Here is a 16486-nt window from a genome sequence, read left to right on the forward strand (position 1 = left end):
GGGACCACCAGGGGTCAGCGGAGAGTCCAGGGAGTGGGGACAGGGGCTCTCCGATGCAGTAGGAGCCCGGGATGGCAACGCTTCGGAGCAGTCCGCAGAAGGTGGTGCTGACCCTCAGGAAGCGGTGCAGAGCCTTGAGTATGCTGAAATGGAAAGGTTCCCAGAGGGAAGTGTTGGAGGGTCGGACCAGAGCGCTCAGGAGGGGGAGGTGCCAGAGGAGACAGCACCAGCCCCCCAGCTGGGCAGTTCTAGTGGGGAGGGCTCTCCACCAGCCCCATCACCCCAACAGCGGAGGGGTGAAAAGAGGTGCGCAGAGAGGAGGAGATTCCGAACGCCCAGCGTGTTCTGTTGGCGGAAGTCACGAAGGGCGGTGCTTCCGGATTCTGATTCGGGATAGAACGGTCATGCTTTTTGTTGCTCTGCCTTGTACATATGTATATAATAAAACTCTGTAAAAACCAGCCACAGAGTTTGGAGCGGATTACTCATGAGGAGGCAACCAGCACCATTACAGATCCATAGTTTAACGGTGTGCTGTGTGAAGAAAAGGCATCCTGCAGATTTTGCAAACTTTCATTTCCGTTGGTTCTGCTTGGCTCTGGTTTCAGCTGACTGACAGGAGCCCCTCGCCTAGACCCCCAAGCTCAGCTGCTGAGATGATGTGGAAAGTTCACAAGCAATTAATAGGTCCAAGAACATACCGCTTAGGAAGCAGGGGAATTGGGTCCCACCGTTTGTGCAAAGGATGCTGCTTCCAGCCGAGTCAAATCATTCGTCCAGCTAACTCAGAACTGCCTCTTCCAGCCTTGCCCAGCTTTGGGCCCTCTTGAAGTTTTGGACTACAAGTCCCATCATCCCTGACCTCAGGGACTGGTGAGAGTTGGAGCTCCACAACATCAGGTCAATAGCATTAGGCCGAAGAAGGCTAGTCTACTTACATAGCAGGTCTCTTTCCAAGTAGGGACGCAGGTGGCGCTGTGGTCTAAACCATCAAGCCTCTTGGGCTTGCTGATCAGAAGATCAGCAGTTCAAATCCCCGTGACAGGGTGAACTCTAGTTGCTCTGTCCCAGCTCCTGCCAACCTAGCAATTCGAAAGTACGCCAATGCAAGTAGATAAATAGGTACTGCTGTGGCAGGAAGGTAAACGGTGTTTCTGTGCGCTCTGGTTTCTGTCACGGTGTTCTGTTGCAAAAGAAGCGGTTTGGTCATGCTGGCCACATGACCAGGAAAAGCTGTCTGTGGACAAACACCGGCACCCTCGGCCTGAAAGCGAGATGAGCGCCGCAACTCCAGAGTCGCTCATCTTTCCAAGTCCTGCAGCCGGAGATCCTTTTCTAGCTCAGTGGCAGGCCACATGCTCCATTTTCCAAAGATCCCAGATTCAATCTCTGGCATCTCCATGCAGCCCTGAAACCCTGGAGAACCAGACAATGCAGGCAGGCATTACTAAGCTTGCCAGACCAAGTGTCTGCCTTTGTACAAGGAAGCTTCTTTTGCTCCTAAGTGGATTTGCCAAGGACTGATCCTTCTGAATCCATGAATCCTTCCAGCGCTGGGATGAGCACTCGCCTGGGATGAGCACATATGACTTTTGCAGGTGCCCAGGTGGATGGCATGCTATAAATGTTGGTTCTCTTTGGTGACAATGATAAGAGACTCCTGGCGTTTGTGGTCCATCTCGGTGAGGCTGCGCAAGAAATCTGTTTGCCCATTGAACTGTGCTTCTGATGATCTCAAGTATCCCTTTGCTAGTGAAACAGAGAGCCACTTGGCATTCGAGGGATGGGGGAGGGACAATTTCCTGTCCCTGCTTAATTCTACTTCAAAGCTCTTTGGCCAGGAAAATTGATAATGCAGTCAAGTACAGTTTCTTTAAATGTCCTCATTTAGCTCTCGAAACTGGGCTATTGAATCCATGCAGTTCTTTGATCAAGACCGGTTAATTAAGTTATTCCCTTGATATGGGTCTTATCACTTTCACTCTAGACCTCCATCACGCCGCCACAATTTGCGTGAAGGCTTTGATATGCATCCAGTAAGCTCCTCCAACCGGCCCAGAAATGGGGAGTTTCAAGATGAGACGCCCAGTTAAGCCGTGTCAGTGTCAGGCTCACATCAGTCCTGGGCTGTCGTCTGGAGGGTCTACGAAACTTCCCAGGAGCATCGCGCAGTGGACCAAGGCCTTCTCCTGCCACAACCTCGCCAGGACAAACGCCTTTGCTTCGTTGACCATGTTGCATCTCAGCTTCTCCACTTCATTGCAGGGTGGAGAACAGCCTTAGCCTGGAGAAGACAATCAATGGCTGCGAAGGCTCTATGTTCTTAATCTGTTATGCCTCTGAATACAAGTTGCTAGGATTCCCAAGTAGGGGCAGCATTATTGCACCCAGGTCTTGTTGGCAGGCTTCCTACAATGGGCATCTGGTTGGCCACTGTGAGAAAAGGATCCTGGACTAGATAGGTCCTTGGTCTGATCCTGCAAGGCCTGGCCAATCTGGAGGCTTTGTGTTGTGTGCCAACCACATAGATTATGCCCCATGCCATCTCTTGATGTGGCAAGTCCTGAGCACATAGCCCTAGCTAACTCTTCTGGTTGGATCTATCTCACAATTGGATCCCCATTGGATACATGGCTGCCTGGACCACAGACCCTATTTTCTAGGGACAGTCCCAGATTTAAGAAGCCATCCCAGTTTCTGATTTGATCCCAGAATGTCCTGCTTTTCCTTAGGATATCCCTATTTTCACTGGAGAAATGTTGGAGGGCTTTGCAATCAATTCCCATGAATTTTTTAAAGGTGTGTGTGTGGCGGAGAGGTGGGGCACTAAATAGAATAAGGCCTCAAAGAATAAGGCCACTTTGCAGAATCTCTCCTGAATATTCTCGTCTGTTTTTATAGTATGTCTACCATGCCCACCCCCACCCACCATGGTTCCATCCAGTTGCAAAAGTGCAGTTGGGAAGTCAACAATTTCTTATCTTCCTTGTAGCTATGGCACAAAAAAAAAACCCTTTTTTTGGGGGGGGGGGGAGAAGCTCTGCTTCTGCAAATCGTGAGCCCCACTCCCCAGAAACTGTTGGGACAATCTTTCCTGAAGAAATGGGTTGAAATGAGCCTCCCAATATCCGTGCGCACAAATTTGATGGAGAATTCTCTGGGGCGGGGGGGGGGAGCCATGACTGTTTGAAATGGTCCCACAGCACTTTAAATGCATGGTGTCCAAAGGAGATGGAAGCCTTTCATATGCCTTTGAGAATTAACTCTGCACAATTCCCAACCCACCTCACTAAAAAGAAAATGGGAATAGTTCTGCAAACTCCTGGTCAGGAAAAGGATCCTGTGGCCAAGAATAGGCAGGAAAGACCTTCGCAGGCACTCCCATGAAGAATGGGGTGTGGTCCTATTCTAAATATTTAACTGGATTATGAGGGCATCAACCCCCACCTGTGTACCTGAACTGGCCACAGAGTTACTTACTTTTAAAAAAAGAAAGACGGACAATAAAAGGTCCCCCACTTAAAAAAAAAATCTGCTTGTCCCCTTTTTTATTAATATTATTTACTTGCCAAAAGTCCTCTCCCTTGGCTGCCAGTATAAACACCAGGTGAGATTCAGATGAGTTAAAAGGCCATTTCTTCCCCCAAGCCACCAAAGCCAAGCCACGTTATATAAACCAGCACCGTTTAAATCATTCTTGCTTTAATACAAACAAGTGCAAAAAGGAAGCCCATCGCGGGAGCAACCGGCTAGCTACACGGGCGCGCGTGTTTGGATGCTGTCATTCTTTTATATATAAGAAAAGAACAAATTTCCCTTATTTGTTTTCCCCACCCCTCCCTTCTGTCTTTAATACGACTTCCTGAGGTTTGTTTTGAAAAGAAGAAAAAATCAACTGGTCCATGCTCTGGGCAAACCGGCTTGCTGAGAGCTGCGCTGCCACCTAGTGGTTAGAAGGAAATGTTCACAGCGAGTTGGTCTCCCCACACACAGAATCATAGAATTGTGGAGTTGAAAGGGACCCACAGGGGTCATCTAGTCCAACCCCCTGAAATGCAGGAATCCCAGATAAAGCACCCATGGCAGATGGCCATCCAAGCTCTGCTTTAAAACCTCCAAGGAAGGAGAGTCGACCTTCACACCGCACAAGCAGGGCCCCCCGCTCTAACTGGTGGGGTGGGGTGGGGCTGCTTCTATATGGGTCCTCTGCGCCTGGCATGCACACCCAAGCCCAATTCAGCAGCCCCCACACAGTTAAAGCCACCCTCCTCTCTGCTCGACACTAGCCTAAGGACAGTGCGTTAAAACAGCCATGGCTCTCCCCCCCCCCAGGAATTCTGGGAACTGTGTGGTTTGCTGCGGGTGCCGAGAGTTGTCAGGGGACTCCTATTCCCCTCCCAGAGCTACAATTCCCAGAGTGTCTCCCTCTTCCTAGGGGAGTCTTGGAACTGTAGTTCTGGGAGGGGCTCCCAGCATCGTGAACAAATAACAACTCCCAGATTTCTTTGGGGGTAGCTTAAAAATTTAAGCATCTATTACAGTGTTTTAAATGTACAGTGACCATTGTTGAACCACTCTGGAAAATGTAGCTGGGTGGGGTGGGGCTCCTAAGAATTCTCAGCACCCCTTAACAAAACCACAGCTCCCATAATCCTTCGGGGGAAGCCACGACTGTTTAAAGAGGTAAGATAGTGCTTTAAATGTGTGGTATGAACATGGCCTCAGAGTGGTTTTGCAATCCCTCTTTACAGGGAAATCTGTTGATTGTGGCCCTGTGAGGGGAACAGAGGCCTCTTAAGAGCCTTCGGCACCCTTAACAAACTACGCTTCCCAGAATTATTTGGGGAAAGCCATAAGGCTTCTGGCAGCTCTACATCCATCCCCAATTACAGAAATCAAACGCCTTGGTACTCAAGCAACTTGGAACCCAAACACTGCAAACCCAGAAGCAAGTGTTCCGGTTTGCGAACTTTTTTTGGAAGCCGAATGTGCTCCGTTTTGAGTGCCACACTTCCGTTTTGAGTGTCTGTCTGTTTTTGCTATTTATTTGGGTTCTTGTTTTTGCGGCTTTTTTTGTTTTGTGACTGTGTGGAACCCAGTTCAGCTATTGATTGATTGATTGTGTGACTGCAGTACGTTGTTGATTGCTTTCATTTTATGGATCAATGGTCTCGTTAGATAGTAAAATTCATGTTAAATTGCTGTTTTAGGGGTTGTTTATAAAAGTCTGAAACGGATTAAACCATTTTGCATTACTTTCTTTTGGAAAGTGCGCCTTGGTTTTGGAACGCTTTGGTTTTGGAACGGATTTCCGGAATGGATTAAGTTTGAGAACAAAGGTACGACTGTACTCGCTTGGTAGCAGAGGAGGGAGAAACTGCTCCTAAAGAGAGTTCCTGAATTGCTCTAGGCCGGACTGGGATTCTCCAGACAGACTAGTATACAGAGGAACACCAGCCAATGAACACATTTGCTCTCCAAATGATGCCAGCGAGTCTATCAAGTTTGCTTTCAAGGCCTGTTCAGTTCACGGATCTGGACCAGGGAAACTCCATCCCTGACTGTCCACTTTCCAGGTTTTGAATAAACCCCTTGTTTGGTTCTCCGGCTTCCTCTTTTTTTTCTTCTTTTTTGGCCAAAATGGCTTTTACTCTCCCAAAGCAGAAAAGAGAGGCCGAATGGCTACTCCATCACCAACGGAAAACGGACTCTTTGTCTCCGAGGAAACTTCACTCTTCCACCTAGTTCTTTATCTTCAACATATGGAATAAGCCGAATTTCGTTTTCTTCTTTTCGCTTTCCTGGGTGTTACGGGGCACATCTACAGAAGGCGAGAAAAACGATACACGTCTTTGCATAACTGATCAAGAGTGCAGATGTGGTTGCGATCAAGGGGCGCGATAGATTATGGAGTCTAAATGCAGGAAATGGCTCAAGACTGGTTTCCCAAGATCACCTAACTCCTCAGACCAGATCTATGGGAGGGACAGGCTGCATGGACAGGATGCTACAACTCCCATCATCCCTGGCTGGGGGCTGATGAGAGTTGTAGTCCAACAGCACCACGTGGAGAGCACCATCTGGGCTTCTATTGGTCTAGTTTCCTCCTAGGGCCCGGACTGACTCCAGCTGCAAAAGCTGAGACTGCCAAACAGATTATTGCTTTGGGGAAGTTGTTGTGGGAAGTTGTTGCTGTTCTCGCTGTTAATTTTTTGCATCTTTCTTTTGGATTTCACGATTTATGTGGAGATCGTTTAAGTAGGTTGTGTACCTTTTGATGCTTTGTTTATCGGTCATGGCTACTTTTTTTCTGTGTGTAGTTATGCGATTTTTTTAAAAATATGTTGTAAGCTGCGCCTTGAGCATGGTTTGAACTTTGGAAAGGCAGCATGCGGATAAAATGATTTATCAATATTGCTTTAAATGTGTGCTGTGAATGTGGTCCAGATCTGACCCAGCACATCTGGTCTTATCCAAGGACGAGGCTTTCTCTCCCCCCCCCACAAAAAAAAATCGCAGATCAGGCTTACCGAGCTTCTGGATCATGGCCGCTATCACTTCATCTTCTTCAATTTCCCTGAGGAAGGAAATACAGACAGTTGAGGGGGGGGAGAGAGAATGCACTCCAGATGTTTCAGCAGCTGGAACCCTACAGAGAACAGAGCACTGAACTATGCAACTCAGATAGATGAGGACTCTTGGCATCATAAAGGTCAAGTATGACCCTTGGCTCAGCTCAGACAAGCCAGGCCCTACCTTTCAAAGGAGCAGAGCGCATTCTACCATTTCAGCTCCTTCCCTCTTCCTCATTTCTATCAAGGAAGCCATCTCCTCAAAAAACTAATCAAGGAGGCGGGGGACAAAGAAAAGTCAGGAGGTTGTCTACCGCCTCTCTGTATGATTCCCTACAGCAGTCGTGCCTCTTTCCAATCAACTGTTGCCGGGATTGGCTAATTCTGCCATGTCTCTGTGGCGCATGTCATCAGTTCATTCTTCTATCGGAGGCACAGGACGATTTGTTTCCCAGAGGAGGCTGCCCGTTGCCACCCTGCATGAGTTCCTGTTCTGCCCATTTCTCCAAAGAGGCATCCATGACCCAAGCAGAGACCCAGCAGGGACCCTCGCTTCCTGCCTGACATTCTTTTTCAGTTGAAGCAAGCCCTTTGGTTTAACTCAGCAAAGTTTTGATTTGGTTCACAGAAAGTTTTTTGGGGGGGGCTTGGGGGGAGAGAAATACCAGGCTGGCAGCGCAGCTTCTTCCCCACCTGCCTAGTCAGCACATCCTTTCAGAGCTTGGAGCGAAAAGACCTGGACCGACAAGGAAACAACAGCCAGAAACTAAGGCGGTTCCTAATTACTCCAAAAGGCTTGCCAAGGAGCCGGACCCTATGAACCTCGATTGGCAGAAGGAGCCAGTAAAGACCTACCGTGGGAGCTCGTTGGCCGTTCTCAGAAAATGCTGAGGCCAAAGAGGGCTTCCTCAACGCAGGGCCCTCTATTAAGAAGTCCTGCCTTCTTTTCCTGAAGGGGCTTCCTCTTGAGAAACAGGAAAATCAGGAGCAGGGAGGCAAAAATGAAAAGAAGAGGCAGCCAGCCCAACTTTGCAGCCTGTTCCACTCCTATACAGGGAAGGGAGGAACTGACAGAGCCCTGAAATGCCAAGACTGGAGAGGATGGGAGGGGTCAGTGTTCAGTAGCAGAGCATCACCTTCACATGTCAAAGGGCCCGAGTTCAGGTCCTGCCTTCTTACATGTGGGGAGGCATCTCCCTTAGGGCTGCAAGATGCCTTGCACTGAGTATTGGGGCCGTATCTAGCTTAGTTCTGTCTTCACTGACTGGCAGTGCCCTTCCAGGGTTTCAAATGAAGGGGGTCTTCCACTGCCCCACCTTTCCTCAAGGTCAACAACTTTTCTGTGCCAATAAAAGTGGGTTTTTGCGGCCTGTACAGATTATGCAAGCCAAGCCCTGCATCTACTTGCTATCTTTGAATACAGTCACGTTGCAGAACACGGACGACCCAGCGCTGACCACTGTGATTCCAGTTCTCTAATTCATTAAGGCCATTTTGCATTCTGATTCTGTCTTCTGTGGCATTAGCTACCCCTCCCAGTTTGGGGCCATCGGCAAATTTGATGATCATCTCCTTCATTCCTTGCAAAGACGTTGATGTCAGGGACCGTGCTGAGGAGGGCTGCACTGAGGAGGAATGGCGGGAGCCTCCCCCTCCCCCTGATCCGGATACTGGATCTTCCCAGGAGCAGGAGGGCAGTATAGATTTGGAACAGTGGCTTGCAGAGGGACACAGATAAGAAGGCAGAAGCTGGGAAATACTGGATGGGGAACAGCTAGGAGAAGAGACACCGGGAGATAGAGAGTTAACAGATTCACTGTCTCTGGTCTCCCTAAGGTCAAGAAGGGCTAAGACGGTGGCAGAACAGAAAGCACAGAGGGGACAAGCTCCGATTACAAGACGTAGGAGTGACGTAGATTAAGGGGGTGTAATCCTTAATTGGGAGCACCGCCGTTCTAGGAGACGGGTTATTTGTTCTCTCACTCTGATCATTAAAGTTTCTAACTGGTAGGAAGACTCCTTTTCCTTTGTTCTGCTTATCTGCTTCTGGGGTGGGGAGAAAGCCGATTCCCTGAAGCCTGACAGTGGGTCCAGGACAGAACCCTACAGTACCTCACTTGCCCTTTTTCTCCAGGATGGCGAGGGATAGGCAACAGAGTCAAGGCAATGCATGAACGCAGCCTTCTCTCTCCCCCCCCCCCCCGCCTGAAAAGCCTTCGCGCACCTGAGCCGGTCTTCGTCCAGGTCCTCCACGATTTTATTCCGGTCGTTGACGGTGGCCACGTACAACGCCAGCAGCTCCTCCTCACGGGCCTTCTCCCTGGGCGTCTTTGAGAACTCTAAGCAACAGGGGGAAGGGAAACAACACAGGCCAATCATTACCATTAATTGGCTCACAAAATATCCACACAGCTGTGAGTGGGGCGGTAGCAGTGGTGGTGGGGAGGTGGCTGGTAGGGCTTGCGAAGAGGGAAAGCATGCGGGCGTTCATCCCCATGTCCTGGATTCGAGTGGCGACAGTGACGGCAGGAGAACGGAAAAGAAAACTGAAAGGACGAATGTGCCTTCCATTAGAGGAGTGGTGAAAGGAACAGAATGAGATAAAAGCTGGGAAGGACTGGAGGAAGACATGGGAGCACAGAAAAGCCGCAGGCTGTGCGAGATGGTCTTTCTCCTTATTCACCCAGTAGATCTCTACGAGTGTCCGCATGTTTAGAATACCAATCATGTTTTAAATGCATTTGCTGCTGTTGTGTTTTGAACTTTTTAAAAAAATACCATATATGTAAATCGATTTGAGATGATGCTTTAGAGGATTAATAAATTAGTTGTAATAAATAATAATAATTTATAATAAATTTATCACCTGCCCTTCACTGCAAGGTCCCAAGACATTGCAACATTAAAAAGCAGTACAGTGGAACCTCGGTTTTTGAGCGTCTCGGAAGCCGAATAATTCGGAACCCGAATGCCGAAAACCCAGAAGTAATTGCTTCCATTTTAAAACGTTTTTCAGAAGTCGAACGGCTTCCGAAGGCGTGTTTTTCATTATTTCCCATTGACTTTGCAGCCAGCCCATTGATCCTCCTTTTTTTTTAACGTTTTGGAAGCCGAACGGTGTTCCGGAACAGATTATGTTTGGAAACCAAGGTTCCACTGTATTAAAAAGAGTTTAAAGCAACTTGTTGGCCTCCGTCTATCTTGAGAGACAATGGAGTGTGTCTCCGGAGGGTGAAGTCAAACTGCAATGTTGCAGCACCGAAGTGACCTCTCGAGGGCGCAAGCCTGGTCAGTGTGTCTTGAGGTCCTGGGCTGCCCAGATGACAAGACCCTCCTCTCGGCATCAATGATGGGATCCAAAGAAAAGAAAAGCAAGACGTTTGGCACCAGCTTGGCTGCAGGAGTTGCCGGAAGGAGGCAAATAAGGCGCCATCCAACCGTCTTAGGGACTCTACTCCAGATTTGTGTGAGTTTACTCCTGAGCCATTTCTTCTCCTGAAGCCATCCCACTAACAACGGCCAGGGGCAGATGGGACCTGGAATCCAGAAATAATCTGGAGGGGATCCTGTTGGCTGCCTCTATGCCAGGCATCCCCAAACTTCGGCCCTCCAGATGTTTTGGACTACAATTCCCATCTTCCCCGACCACTGGGCCTGTTAGCTAGGGATCATGGGAGTTGTAGGCCAAAACATCTGGAGGGCCACAGTTTGGGGATGCCTGCTCTATGCCTTTGCCATCCTTCAGCAGCTGGGCTTGTTCCTCCCTCCTGCTGCCAATCAGCTCCTGCACCTGCTTGACCCCACCCACTTGCATTCAGGAAGCAACAATACAGGAGATCTGCACTTCCGGGATCAAGTTGCCACATGGGGAAGAGGCACACGGATCTGCTGTGCAAACCACAAGGCCTAGATCAGGCATAGGCAAACTTGGCCATCCAGATGTTTTGGGACTACAACTCCCATCATCCCTAGCTAACAGGACCAGTGGGACGGTGGGAATTGTAGTGTCAAAACATCTGGATGGCCGAGTTTGCCTATGCCTGGCCTAGATTTCCTACAGTCTGTGTCTGATAAGATGCACCCTTTCCACCCACTTTCATTAATTAATTAATTAATCAATCAATCATTAATTGATTGATTGATTAAACAGCCTCGGTCCAGTATACCTGAAGGAGCGTCTCCTCCCCCATCGTTCTGCCCGGACACTGAGGTCCAGCGCTGAGGGCCTTCTGGCAGTTCCCTCGCTACGAGAAGCTAAGTTACAGGGAACCAGGCAGAGGGCCTTCTCGGTAGTGGCGCCCACCCTGTGGTAACAATTACCAGATCTTTAGAAAGCATCTTAAGGCAGCCCTGTTTAGGGAAGCTTTTAATGTTTGATGGATTTCTGTATTTAAATGTTTTGTTGGAAGCCGCCCAGAGCGGCTGGGGGAACCCGGCCAGATGGGTGGGGAATAATATATTATTATTATTATTAATAATAATAATAATAATAATAATAATAATTAAACTTATTTGTGGCTTCATTTTTGCTTTACGAAACTACTTGAAGCGACTCACAACAGTAATTAAATGGCACCAGCATAAGACAAAAACAGAAGGGTCGGGGGAAGTCTAAAACAGTTCCCCGACATTTGAGTCCTGCTTTCTGCAGATTCAGTTTCCAGGTGTTCCTGGCAAAATGTGAAGGTAACTTGTAGCTTCCATGAGGGTTTGGTTCCCCTGCTCTCCATGTACGGATGTATCGCCTGAGCTCTGCGAATGCAGATTTCTCCCAATTGAAGGGCAGAGTGTTTGAGGACCAGGACATTTGCAGGGAAACCAAAATGCTTGTTTACAAAGCTATTGTACAGTGGTACCTCGGGTTACAAACGCTTCAGGCAGGCATCCCCAAACTGCGGCCCTCCAGATGTTTTGGCCTACAACTCCCATGATCCCTAGCTAAGAAGACCAGTGGTCAGGGATGATGGGAATTGTAGTCCGAAACATCTGGAGGGCCGAAGTTTGGGGATGCCTGGCTTCAGGTTACAAACGCTTCAGGTTACAGACTCTGCTAACCCAGAAATAGTACCTAAGGTTAAGAACTTTGCTTCAGGATGAGAACAGAAATCGTGCGGCAGCGGCATGGCGGCAGCAGGAGGCCCCATTAGCTAAAGTGGTGCCTCAGGTTAAGAACAGTTTCAGGTTAAGAACGGACCTCCGGAACTAATTAAGTTCTTAACCAGAGGTACCACTGTACTACCAACCTTACTGTATGCTTGCAAAGTTTGGACCACTTATAAATGCCATCTCCAACTCCTCAAAAGATTCCATCAATGGTGTCTCCGAAATTTTTTACACATCACTTGGGAAGACAGGCAAACTAATACCAGTGTACTGGAAAAAGCAACGTGTCGAAGCAATGATTCTTCAACATCTTCGTTGGACTGGTGATGTTGTGTGGGTGCCTGATTATCGTCTTCCAAAGCAACTACTCTATTCCAAACTTAAAAATGGAAAGCGTAATGCTGGTGGTCAACAAAAGGAGTTTAAAGACTGTCTCAAGGCAAATCTTTAAAAATGTAGTATAAACACTGACAACTGGGAAACACTGGCCTGCAAGAGCTCCGATTGGAGAACAGCCTTTACCAAAGGTGTCATGGACTTTGAAGACACTCAAACTCAGGATGAAAAGGGAGAAATGTGCTAAGAGGAAGGCACACTCGGCAAACCCTCAACATGATCAACTCCTGCCTAGAAACCTCTGCCCCCACTGTGGAAGGACGTGTGGATCCAGAATTGGCCTCCACAGTCACTTACAGAATCACTGTTAAGACCATGTTCATGGAAGCCAATCTTACTCGGCTATGAGTGATAGAAGAAGAAGAAGAAGAAGAAGAAGAAGAAGAAGAAGAAGAAGAAGAAGAAGAAGAAGAAGAATGTATGTATGTATGTATGTATGTATGTGTTAGGGGGTCTCCTTACAGAGAGCCCCCACCTATCATTTTCACCAGCTCATCACCCAGCGTCAGCACCAGTAGCGAGCCAGAGGAGAGGAATGAGGAAGTGAGCGGAGTGGAGAGAGGTCTGTCGTATGCTAGGGGAGGAGGAGCTGAGAGAGCCTTCGGACACAGGGTGTCCGTTTCCCCCGATGCCTGAATTGAGGCGTGCTACCACCCGTAGGGCAAGGGGGTGGCGTTTTGGGGTCCCCAGGCTGTTGTGCTGGGCAAAGACCAGGAAGAAGCCATTGCGAGGTTCTGATACGGACTGAGCAGTCATGTTTCCCGATACTCTTGCACTGTAAATAGCATGCACAATAAAACTCTGAAAGAAACGACGGAGTGGAGCGTCTTTACTCATGAGTAGCTGCAACCTTCTCTGACAGTATGTATGTATTTTTCACCTGCACAAAGTAAAAGCAGCACAAGATGCGGGTTACCTGACACAAAAGAGGTTTGTGTATAACCACAAATCAGAATTAGGGTGGGGCCTCCCCAACATTTATAATTGCTATGAAGCCGTCCAATTAAAAACTTTACTAGAAATTGGAGCAAAAAATAAACAAAAGTGGATCAGATTTGAGGATGAGGCCAACAACGGTGCAGGAAGATTTGGAATCTTCACAAATAATGTAAAGGAAGATCTGAAATCTGCAATAGGACCCAGGAAATTGGCATTAGGCATATGGAGGAGATGGCAACCTATATGGTTAAAAAGGATCTCTCTGTGGGCACCCTTAGAAAGCATATATGAGGCAATAGACGACCCCAAATGGTGGAAAATTCTTAGTGCTAAGGGATATCACATAGTCCAAGAAATGTATAGAGGAGAGTCCTTAAAGTCATTGCAGGAAGTAACAGAGAACATAGGTAACCAATACTGGTTAAAAATTGGAGGGTTATATAATGAAATTCTTAAAGCCCAAGAGATAGGAAATATGAGATTAGAAGAGCCAATAGAGGAACTATATAAACAAATGGGGGGGGGGAACTAAACAAGGAATGACAGGTAAAATCTATAAGAGGATGATTACAAATAAAGAACTGACAACCCAACTTATTCAAAAGATATGGAGTAAGGAAGAACAAATTAGCGAATCAAAGGTCGAAAGGATAATGAAAGGAATAGATGAGATTAAAGTAAGCAAATTTAGGGAGCTCGAACTAAAATTCTTTCTAAAATGATATAGAACTCCGGCCCAGCTAGCTAATATGATACCAGGATTGAACCCTAACTGCTGGCACTGTGAACAAGCCAAGGTATGGTTCTCCCATATGTATTGGGAATGCCCAGAGGTAGGGGGATTTTGGAATAAAATCCTTAAGGTTATTAATGAAGTTTCTAAAGTGAAGCTACCTATAGACTTCAATCTTATGACAATGGGTATACTAGGAAACACGGCCATAGAGAAAGGTGACCAGCACACCTTCAAAGCAATGATACTAGCAGGAAAGGCAACAATAGCTTTAGGTTGGAAAGACAGAGAAAAATGGACAGTAGAGGTCTGGACTAATTATTTGTTTGAATTTATTCAGTCAGACATCGTGGCAGTAACGTCACAGGGAATAACATGGAAGGCCAAGTCTACTATGATAAGGACCAGATGGAACCCCTATCTTCAATGGATAACAACTACTGGACCAGAAGACATTCAGTGGAAATTAAAGACATTGTGCCCGTGGCTGAGGACAACTGTTTGAACCCTTCCAATGGATTATGGGTGAGGGAGGGGGTGGGAAGGGAAGGAAAGGAAAGGAAAAATGGTACGTGAAATTAAAAATTGGAAGGAGAGAATATAATGTATGTAAAAATTCTCGTACTTCAATAAAAATCTTTTTTTTTTTAAAGAAAAAGATGTGGGTTACCTGTACTGTATCAGAGCAAAGGAAAAGGGGAGGGGAAAACACTTTCTTAAAAAAGAGTCTCTAGAGAAAGGCGGACGACGCACCAGATTTGCTCATGAGGCTCCTTAGCTCGCCCTCGATGTCCCACTGCTTTTCCTCCAGCTTCTGCTGGTTCATCCTGTTGGTTTCCAAAGAAAAGACGGGGAGGAAGGTTAGCGAGAAATGATATCAAGCGACAGAACAACTTGGCCACGATAAGGAAATTCTGCCCATGGTATGACTATTTCCCACCTTCCCATTTCGACTCTCTGGCACCCTGTCTGCATAACCTAGCAATTCTAAAATATAGACATGCTTTTACTCTCGCAAGCTTGAATGTACTGCCCTTGGCTGTACTTGAGGGACGATTCCAACAGATTCCACACGAAAAACACTTATGTCCCTGTGGAGATGGCAGTGCCGAATCGGTGGCGCATGCCCTGCTAGCTTGCACTCTTTATAAAGACTTGAGGAATGAGATTATCACCCCTCTTTTATTGTCCATTCCTGGTCGCCCAACCACTGTCCTTTCTCTTGGCAGAACAAGATGAGCAGGTGACAGCAAAGGTTGCAAGGTTTTTAGCTGGGGCAATCAGAATCAGATCCACTCTTTGAATATTGATTCGAAACCTTAACATCTATTTTATTTCACCGACTTTTTATTTCTAGTCTTTGTATATCGTATTGTTGTTTTATCGCTATGGCTGACGCAAATAAAGATTCATTCATTCAAGGTTAGCGAGTGCGGATTCAGACAAAGCCCCCCCGCACCAAATGGTTTGTGCCATTCCACAACTCGCCACTACAGGGGGACTTACTAATTCCTGATGGCCAAAACGTACACTAAGGGGTTTTGCCCTAGCTGGGAACAATGGACTGCAACAGAGAACCAGCCTGCCATTTTAAAAAATTATTTATATGTGGTCCTTCAGATATTGCTGGACTCCAGCTCCCGTTATCCTCAGCTGTGAGCCCTGTTGACTAAGAGTTGGGAGGACAGCAATATCTGGGGGGCACAGGTTCCCCACCCCAATTTAAGAAACCGACAGCCCACCTTTCCTTAGAAGTCGAAGGAGGCTGGCTATTCAAGACGATGCTGGTTTTAAACCAAATAATAAAGGTTATGCCAGTCTTTATTGATTTTATCACCTGCTCTTTACTCCTGCTGCTTTTTTATTTGCGTTTGGGGGAAATTTTCAGAGAATGTTTTCTGTTTTTAAGCCAAGGGTTGTTGGGGGTTTTTTTTACATGCAGCCTGCCTTGGGATTGTTTGGTGGTGGGGTGGGGGTGGGCCTATTAAATTGGATAAATGTATTCGGGGGGTGGGAGGGAGAGTATAAAAAACACACACACAGAAAACAGGAGATACAGTGACATAAGAAAATATAATCAGAAACAGGAAGCACCTGGAAACTTACACACACTAAAAACAGGCTAAAAACAGGATTAACTTTATGGTCCAAAAGCCTTCCTTTAAAAAGGGGGTGAATTTCCCACAAGCTAATAAAGAGGAAGAAAGGCAGGCTTCCATCGGGATCTATTTATTTAGTACTTATTTAATTTATTACATTTTATATACCACCCCTCCCCTGCAAGTTGCTCCACCTCATTTTATCCTCACAGCAACCTTGTGAGGTGGGTTAGGCTGAGAGGCAGAGTCTGGCCCCCAAAGTGAGTCCCTCAATGACTGAGGGAGGATTTGAACCCTGGTCACTTCCTGGTCTTGAGCCACTAAACCACACTGGCTCTTTTAACTCCTTTTTTGTGCTTTCCATTGTATGGTTTTTAATGTGCAATTGTTGCAAGCCACTCTGATCTCCTCCCCCATTATTTTTTTTAGTGAAGAGCGGTATGTGAATATGGTTATAAACACATAAATAATCTGCTGCAAATCCAGCAGAGGGGAGAATATCAGCTGACAGGCCGAATACCATCTTTGCAGCCACTTTCCCATCACCCCCCACCCCGCCCCGCTGAGAAATGGGCAAACTTTTCCGGACTTTAGCTGCCATCCTGCATTGCAGGGGGCTAGACTGGATGGCCCCTGGGTGCACC

General features: G+C 47.2%; 1 protein-coding gene across 2 annotated transcripts in view; it reads right to left on the minus strand.

The window, feature by feature from the left end:
- Positions 1-3681: 3681 nt before the first annotated feature.
- MICALL2 (MICAL like 2) overlaps positions 3682-16486 on the minus strand; it is a 51169-nt gene continuing 38364 nt past the window's right edge. For both annotated transcript variants that reach the window (XM_060282492.2, XM_060282491.2), the window contains exons 14-17: positions 14497-14570; positions 8797-8911; positions 6531-6577; positions 3682-5821 (exon numbers count right to left, since the gene is read on the minus strand). In XM_060282492.2, coding sequence (XP_060138475.2) covers positions 5742-5821; positions 6531-6577; positions 8797-8911; positions 14497-14570 — 316 coding nt within the window. In that variant the 3' untranslated portion in view covers positions 3682-5741. The remainder of the gene's footprint in view (positions 5822-6530; positions 6578-8796; positions 8912-14496; positions 14571-16486) is intronic.

This window comes from Zootoca vivipara, chromosome 13, assembly GCF_965207765.1.
Source record: "Zootoca vivipara chromosome 13, rZooViv2.hap1.1, whole genome shotgun sequence".
NCBI lineage: Eukaryota > Metazoa > Chordata > Lepidosauria > Squamata > Lacertidae > Zootoca > Zootoca vivipara.